Genomic DNA, 9353 nt, shown 5'->3' on the forward strand with positions numbered 1-9353 from the left:
GAGTCATCCAGCTCTACTGGGGCTGGATGCCATGGTACAGACGTGGCCGAGGCTTTGTCTATATGCCTTTCCCCTGATCGCTCTGCTCCCGGGAGTTCTGGAGAGAGTGCGCCGGGACCCGTCTTCTGCTCGTAGTCCCGTTCTGGCCGGGCCGAGTATGGTTCTCGGTCCTGATTTCTCTCCTCGACAGCGCTCCATGGGAGATTCCCGTCAGGAGAGATCGCGAGCCACTCCTGGCTCCTCTGTTTTCGCGCCTTAGCTGTGCACGCTTCCACACTAGGCGAGATTTGAAAGTCTGGCGGCGTGGGCATTCTCGTTCTATTGGTCTGATTACACACAAGGTTCAGAGCCGGTCATGCTGAAGGGTGTTCCCGAAGCGTCCTCCGATGCAGCGTCTCGTTCCCTCGAGGAACCATGGTTACATACATAACCTGAGACGTTTCATCAGATAAAGCTTTATCTCTGCTTCATTTTTTTTCTGCTTTGGGATGTTTCTGCATATTTAATGCCAGATGTTTTCTGCCTTTTTAATAGGGACCAACAATATTGCAATACTATATTGTTTATTCAGTATATTTTGCATGCTCATTTCCCCTTATTTTTACGTTTTGATGACCTAAGTCACCATCTAACTCTCTTTTTTTTTTTTTTTAATTGTTAAATTTAATCTTTAGCAAATCTCAAAATGAATATACATTTTTAACACAGTTGTGTTCCCAGTGAAAAATAAATATGCTAAAATGTATTTGAAATACAATTTATTTTATGCTAAGTATACTACAAATACATTTACTGTACATAATATATACATAAAATACCCTGCAATTGTACTTGTGGTATACTAAACTGATATACTTAAAGTGTGTTAAATTGGAACGACTATTTTTGTTCTTAATTTACTTTAATTGTGTGGAAATAATGCTGAAGTCCAAATAAAGACATGCTGAAGTATATTTGATTGTGCTAAAGCGGAACTATTGCTAGTATACTTCAGGTACACTTTAAATGTCTTGCGTTTATAGACCGATATTATTCAAAGATCATACAACAGCTATAACAAAATAATGAATAAAAAGAAAGATCGTTGAATTGCATAGCTCAGAATATTTGCTCTGGAAGATTTAGATAAAAATGTTTGAGTTCTTATTGAAATCTCTGACTTTCAATTGCAGATTTTGGGATCTTGGCAAATCTGAATCTCAAGTGAGATGTAGTTGAGATCTCTAGAGGAGACACGTATGAGATTACGAGGGTACTTTTTACTTTCTCTCCGAAGAAAAATATATCTATCTCTCTCATTTTGCTTTCCATTTAATCTAATTGCTTCTAGGAGAAACAATTGAGATTTGCATTTATTCATTTAGTAGACGCTTTTATCCAAAGCGACTCGCAAATGAGGAATACTTAAACAAAAGCAATTCATCCTAGCAGTACAGTAATTGAAAAGTGCCACAATAAAAAGTTTCAAAATTGCTCAGAAGAGTACAAAGTACAAGCTATTACAGAGATATAAGTAAGAGGGTAGAGAATGGAGAGGTTTTTTCCAATAACAGTTGTGAGTTGTTTCTTTGGAGGTAGAGAGGGATTCAGCTCTTCTGATGGTGTCAGATGGAGAAGATCATCCCACCATCAAGGTATATTGAATGTGATGGTTCGAGAGAGTTATTCTGCACCTCTTTGTGCTGGTACCGCGACTCTCTCTCATCGACTGCAGATATCTGGAGGGAACATTGATTTACAGAAGTGAGAGGAGGTAGGAAGTTGCAGATCCGGTGAGAGTCTTGAACTTGATGCAGGCAGCAACTGACAGCTTGTGGAGTGAGACAAAGAGAGACATAACATGTGATCTCTTAGGTTCATTGAAAACCAGATGCACTGCCGCATTCTGAATCATTCGCAGAGGTTTGATTGTGGCTGAAAGAGCATTATAGTAGTCCGGTCAAGTGAGCTTTGGCAAGGAGTTGTGCTGCATGCCTGAATAGGAAAGGGTCTAATTTCAGTCAGAGGTTTCAGTTGTAATTTTTGCTTAAAAGTTCTACTCGAGAGTGAAGTGTGTAAATTCTGCATAATAATTGAATTATAATTCATGGAATCTGTAGATCAAGCTGGGATAGAAGGCGTTTAGCATCAAAATAATGACACGCATCATCTTTTGATGCACCTTTTGACAGGCATCTCATCCCCATTTTGCGTATTTTTCTCCTTTTATCTGCCAGCTTCTGCACGGTGTGTGTGGAAATGAATGAGAGTATGCGTTCGCAGATTAATTCCACTTCATTTGCATTCGTCAGTTCGCAGTCAGCTTTTATCAGCAGCAGTCACTTGTCATTTAGCAGGCTCCTTTGAACCAGGGTGATGTACAGTGCTCTGGGTGCACTGAAGAAACCCACAGTTTGGGATCTCTCCTGTGCTTTGCTTCTCATCCTGGGTTTAGATGGTTGTGTTTCTGGCTCAGATAATTAAATACAAAAAATACAAAGCTTTTACCACTCCTGAAATTATCAATTGATGCTATTGTAATTTGGAGGAAATCATCTGGGGCTGCGCAGAGACATAAATTTTTTGGTGTGATAGGTGCTGACAAGTAATGTTGGAAAAATGACCAGAGATTTACTTATTTGTTGTAGTGTGTGTTTTGTTTTTTGTTTGTTTACTCCCTATTAAAGTAATGCTCAAGTAATGCATCTTGATGCAGTGTTTTTATCACAATGTAATATTTTTACCATTACTGTTTTATATGTATGCAGAAGATGCTCATAAATATTTGTTATGCGAAATACATCATGCAATTGTTATGATCCCACTTATTTTGTTAAAATTATTGAATGCAACTATGGTGCATCTTATTTTGTGATTTCACTGGAATAAAGAGCATTTGAATAGAGAAATACACTCACACACACACACACATATATATATATATATATGTGTGTGTGTGTGTGTGTGTGTGAGTGTATTTCTTTTTATATATATATATATATATATATGTGTGTGTGTGTGTGTGTGTGTGTGTGGTACGCTTTCCACGTTTACTGAAAACAGAAGTATTTATCTGAGTATCTATTTTACTCTGAATAATCCCCTTAATGGCTGTTAAAAAAAACGTTAAAGTTGAAGTTCTTTTTGAATTATAAAACAGAAGCACTGAAGTATTATCCTTCCTATCCTAAGTGACATAGGATGATGTTCAGCCTCATATAGTCGACATTTCATTTCTCTAAAAATTTAAATGCTCTCCGTTCCAGTGAAATCACAAAATAAGATGTACCACAGTTACTGATATGCATGCTTTAAATTGACTCACAGATGTAGTTTCATTTATTTCTTTTCTTTTTTAAAGTCGTCAGTCGAAAAAGATTCTAACTTGTGATTTCTCACACTTAACAGAGGTGTTTTCTTCTGAACCAGTTCAGCTCATTATCAGGTAGTGGGCTGAGCCCCTCCTAAAACTGAAACACTAGAATAGGCCTACACGGGAAAAGGGTTTTGTGGTTTGCCCATTTGCCCTCTTCCCAGCATGCACTGGGGCATAAATAATTAATATAATTGCATTTGTTTGCCAGTTTTATTTACATTGTTGTTATTGATTGTATTGGGATCATGTTTGGTAAGTAGATGTTTTGTGATTTCAGACTTTGATTTTCTGTTCCTCTACATAAAACCATAATATAATTGAGTGTTAGCCTGAGGTCTGTGTGTGGCTTTTTAAGGTATTTCATGAGTATGTGTGTCATGTAAGTCTTCATGTAACGATTTCAGTAGTTTAGATAATAAGTACTTTTCTCTCCATGCATATTTCTTGTAATATTTAACTATTTTAAACCAGGTTACAATGACAACAGATCTTAAGTTTTGCTTCAAGTGAATTATGATTCATTTTTTTAGCCATTTAATGTTTTATTTTTTTCCCTTCCTTCCATGTTTATTTATACTTTTCAATGATTTAGTGAAGCTGTCTTACATAAGAAAAGGAAGAGGGCTAAACTCTGATTGTCTGACAGCAAGAGAAATTTGATTGACAGTCTTTCCAGTCATCAAAGATTGTCCTTTCTTTTTTTTTTTGCATTCAGTCACCTCCATACAAGTTTTCCATAAATATGAAGAAAATGACAGATTTATACTAGCAATCATCTCAGTCCTTAAAGATAGGAAGAGTGTTTTTTTTTTTCTTTTTCTTCAAGAACGAGGCGTCTGTTCTCTCCTTACTAAAAGGGAGGGTTTATCTTCTCCTCTGGAGGAGAAAGGCCTTATCTTCTCCTTAAAACATTTGTCTTGTGTCTTCACTTTAAAGTCAAGGAGTTATCTCCGTTGGGCAAAGTGTCGAGGTCAGGCTACGGTGGCGTCCTCTGGAAATACAAGCCGGCGGAATGTTCACGTGAAGCATTTTTACATCATCTCAACAAGCGGCGATCAATTCCCACAAACTCTCCTCTCCTGTCATTGGCAGTAAGCCCCTCCCTCAAAGGCTGTCCGCCCAGCCTCATAACTGCTCTATTAATTTAACCTGAACCGCCCGTCTACAGCATTACTCATCTAAACAACATTTCCATCATCTCAGAACAGCAGCTGGATGCGAAAACGTCCGCCTATTGCCCGTTACATCCCCTAATTCAATATCTTCCAGACCATTCTCTCTAGATGTCCTGAGGGGGATCGGGTTTTTGCCCGGATGCGGAGCTTGTGCCTTTTTCAACATTGACTCGCCGCCACAGCGGCCAGCCCACAAAAGCTCATTGTTCTCATTGACCGATAGCCAGGACACACAATAAACGAATCCATTTCTTTTAGGCCAGCTTCCTAGCCGAGGATATTAACAAACTGTGGCGTGACAGTAAACTCAGAGAGCTTAACCATTTCTCAGTCTCAGGGCAGTCTGCTATTCAGCATCAAGGTTAAAGCCGGCTTTGATGTACGTGGGACTTTTGTCTAGTGAGCAGCTCTCAGTCCTTTCCTGTGAAATGCGCCTCTTTGTCTTTCTCTTTATCTCTCTCTCTCTTTTTTTTCTCATGCATGTGCACACGCGAGCGACAAGTCTCGTAGTCATTGTTGTATGTTTCCAGCTCTGTCGGGTGCTCTGCAAATCATGTTAAAATCTGTTGATTTAACAAAAGCCTTGATAAATGGTGTCCTTCTTGCTTTCTATTTCTCGCTCACTTTCTGAATCCTTCCCAGTAGTCCATCTTGTCGAGAGAAAAGTGGGGGAGAAGGGTCAGAGAGAAAAATGGCAGAGAGAGAGAGAGAGAAGGGGAGAGACAGAGATTTTTCTCTTCATTAGCGGTTGTAAAGAGAGAACTAGCGGAGAGGTTAGAGGTTTTAAGGGATCGATGTTTACCGTTCAAGGCTCTGAGTCCTGTGGAGGAAAGAAATGTGGCCTCCGTGGAATTTATGAGACCTTCCAGACGTGCACCTTTAAAGAGCTTTGTGATCCCGTACACACACATGCACACAGGACAGCTCTCGCTCACGCACACACACCTATGGAAAGCTTTGGGATGTCATCGATCTGGCCATCTATCAATTTCTTTTCTGTCAATCTCACCCACCTCCTTTCTCTTGTCCTGTGTGAAGCTCTCTAACTCTTAATGAATTGGGTAAATAATGAATTTAACCTTGTGTCCCTGTTTTTTTTAACATGCCTTTTTCTTTGCTTTATGAATGTCACATAAAAACGGTCTTAAACTCTTACCATGTTTAAATGGTTAACCCTTGCCATAGACCAAGACTTTTATTCATAAAATATGAAAATCTCTGAAAAACATATAATTACCTGTTGACAAATGGGATGATCTAAACCAGTGTTTCCCAACTTTTTTTTAGTCGCGGCACCCTTTGGAAATTTTAACAAACTTGTGGCACCCTACAAAATTAATTTTGTCACAATATTTTAATTTCTAACTTCGATGTGATAATTTGAAAAGTATAGATATTCGGTACAACAGGGAAGAACTGCAGAATATAATGTCATACAGATATTTTTAATATTATAAAAAGAAATGTGTCTATCAATGGTGGCAATCAGTAGGCTAATTTCTAAGAGTATATTATAAAATTATAAATTTGTTGTATGAAAATGAATTCTTTTCTTATAATAAACTGGGTAAATAATTCATTTTAATGACACTCAACTTTCTTGTTTTATTGTTTTAACAATGTTTTACTGTTTTACCCTGGTCAAATAGCCAGACTTTCTTAAAATATGAAAATCCCACATAAAAATGATACTGATCGAAACACAGTAAAATAATTTTAAAATATTCAACAATTTATTTATTTATTTATTTTTACATCTTTAACATTTAACCATTTTAATATTTATTGTGTGAAATTTTAACCTGATTCTCACTCGCCGTTCCAGAACTCGTCGTCAGTATATCTTCTCACCTCATTTCCCTGATCGACTGAAATCCCACACACACACGCTCAGGAGAAGGCGAGAGAGGGAAACTGCGTGATGAGATAGCTGGTATCGGGGGCCCTGAGGTGAGCAGAATGAGAGTTTGTCCTTTTTATTGGCTGTAATTAGGATGAGGTCATTACCATGCGCCAAAGGCCTTTCACTGCTGGGAGATCATAAAATGCCACCTGAGCTATATCTATCGTTCCATTTATCTATCATTCTGTCGTTTTGCAGTCGTTCATCTGCTGGGGTTGCCGTGGCATCTGAAGCGAGTGGAAGGAGAGCTTTATGAGAATGGTATGAGTAAAGATGAGCTGCCTCTACCGGGAGCCGATTTCACCTTCACTCCCGTCCACCTGCCAGGACTCAACACCACACACGCTCAGGAAATGTTATTATATATAATTATATATTATTAAAACATTTATGATTTGTGCTGCTTAATATTTAGTTCAAGAGAACATCATTATTTATTTTATTTGTTTGTTTATTTATTGCTATAGTAAAATGTATTTGTAAATTGTGACAAATTTGCTTTATACTGTAGCTACTTTCTTGTCTTCACTTACTGTTGTCTTTCGTCTAAATCTTCACTCTATCAATATAGCCTTTTTACTATTTGTTTTTACACATTATGTTGTTCCATCCATATTTAATGAAATAAAATATAGTCCGTTTTTTGGTAGTCATATTTTAGGACAAGAAAGTAGACCGGTTTTGTTATAGGGGCTCTTAAGCCGACATTTTTTTCAGCGACTTCTACCTGATGTCTTCATGTTATGATGCAAAGATGTTCCCCCTGGAGCAACTTACCTCAGGTGTTAAGTGTCTTGCTCAAGGGCACAGTGATCGTAGTTCAAGGATTGCCCTTACAGGGCTCAGACCTGCAATTTTTTTGTTTGTCTAGCACAGATCTTTGACCACTAGGCTGCACTAGCCCAGTTTTTTCTGCGCATGTATGTATTAATGCACAGGTGTACCTGTTCTATCAAAGCTAATGTAAATAACCTCACACCTGAGAGTGTTTCAATCCCACTACTAAAGCGGTGTCTCCATACAGCAGGTGGCGTTTCATCTTTGCCGTCACCTGAATTTGACTCTAGACGGCAGAGCTTTTCAAAGAGTCCTGCAGATGATCACTTCTGATTCACATCAACTGAACCTCTGAAAAATACATCATTCTTTTTGACACTAAAGAAGATATGGAGACGTCTGTGTTGATAGCATCTGAGGCAGGATTCATTCAAAAGCCCACGTTTTTTGTTTTTTTTTGTACTTTTCACATCTACAGCCTTTCTGTTAAAGTCCATCAGAGAACTTGAGCTCGGTTGCATCATTTTCAGTCTTTAACAACTATCATCCTATAGCTGGAAGCTTTTGTCATCTAGCTGATTTAAGATGACATGTTTAGTTTTTTTTCACTGGATCACATCAATTTAAATGAATAGTTCACTTAAAAAAATCTGCAATTATTTATTCTGCCTCATGTTGTTCCAAACTGTACGACTTTCTGGCTTCTGTGCAATGCAAATGGTAAATTAATAAAGAATATCCTGGCCACTATATTTCACATACTGAAAGTGAATGAGGACTAAGCCAAAAAAAAAAAAAAAGGCACCATAAAGTCTCCTGAACAATATTTCAGTCTGTTTCTCACACAAAGCTATCATATGGAATGTAAGACTGGGAATATTGTAAATGAGTCATATAGACTACTTTGATGAAACTTTTACAGTATGGTGCTTTTGTGCTCTTTTTGAAGCCTGAAAGCATGTTCAATGTAAATGCATACAAAAGAGCAACCCGAATATCTTTGAAAATCACTCCTTTTGTGTTCCGTGGAAGAAAGATAGTTAGGTTTGGAATGACATGAATACATGGCATAAACTAATACTATAAAGCTTATGTTACAGATCCACATGGAAAACACTTGGTCCAATCATCCTCCCTTTTTTTGTTTGTCCCTCTGGATAAATTTAAGAAAATTGGATGTATGTTTTTTCTCCTTTTGCTTGACAGATAAAGAGGTGATTCAGCGAGGCAGGGTGATAGAGAGGGGAGAGGTGGCTGTCGGGACACAGCTGGTCCAGGTGATTCCTCCTGGACTCTTCTGGAGGTTTCACATTACGGTTCACCACCCCGAATATGTGAAGTTCAACATCTCACTCACACGGGATGCTCTGCTGGGCATCTACGGCAGGAGGAATATACCACCTACTCACACGCAGGTAAACACATGCAAACACAAATACAGAAAATATAACAAGTTCTTTCCTTAAGAGTGTTGCACATTGTTTCATGTGCTATACAGTATATTTATAATATGTCTGTCAATGTATTAAAAATGAATGTAAAATGAATTACAATCAATTAATCCCGTATTGATATTTGCATATTGATAAAGCCCCTAAAGGAAGATCATTTAAAGAGTTCCTTGCCATTGTCACCTTTGGCTTACTCATTTGGGTTTAAAAGACAATCAATATTAAGTAAAATTATCGATTTAACTGCACTGACACTCTCAGGATAAGAAAAAAACTGACACTAAAAAAATGACACTAACTTTGCAACAGTTGACACTGTTATTTAGGGATGCACGATATTATCGGACTGATATCGAAATCGGCCGATAATGGTTTTAAATGTAAATATCGGCATCGGCCCGATTTGAAAAATTATGCCGATATGTCTTGCCGATAAGGGGAATGCGTTAACTCACATGTGCTCAGGGTATGCTAGTGATTTGATCACATCAGCGGTGTGGCACATTCTTCAAGCAAAGTTTTGTCTGAATGATGATTAGATTGACTGTTTTGGATCACTGCATTTAAACTGTGAATGCAAGTGCCTTCGGTGTATGATAGAGTAAACAGTAATAGCATGTGCAGTGGCAGACGCCCCGGGTCCTAATGCCCGCTCAGTAAGGAGTTTTAATCTGTAGGGGGCGCTGTTGGCC

General features: G+C 38.1%; 1 protein-coding gene across 1 annotated transcript in view; it reads left to right on the top strand.

Moving 5' to 3' along the window:
* LOC107713050 (teneurin-1-like) overlaps positions 1-9353 on the top strand; it is a 122459-nt gene that overhangs the window by 44705 nt on the left and 68401 nt on the right. The window contains exons 5-6 of the mRNA XM_016518468.1: positions 6632-6776; positions 8412-8625. Coding sequence (XP_016373954.1) covers positions 6632-6776; positions 8412-8625 — 359 coding nt within the window. The remainder of the gene's footprint in view (positions 1-6631; positions 6777-8411; positions 8626-9353) is intronic.

The sequence above is a fragment of the Sinocyclocheilus rhinocerous genome, unplaced genomic scaffold (genome assembly GCF_001515625.1).
Source record: "Sinocyclocheilus rhinocerous isolate Xijiao unplaced genomic scaffold, SAMN03320098_v1.1 scaffold5226, whole genome shotgun sequence".
Taxonomy (NCBI): Eukaryota; Metazoa; Chordata; class Actinopteri; order Cypriniformes; family Cyprinidae; genus Sinocyclocheilus; species Sinocyclocheilus rhinocerous.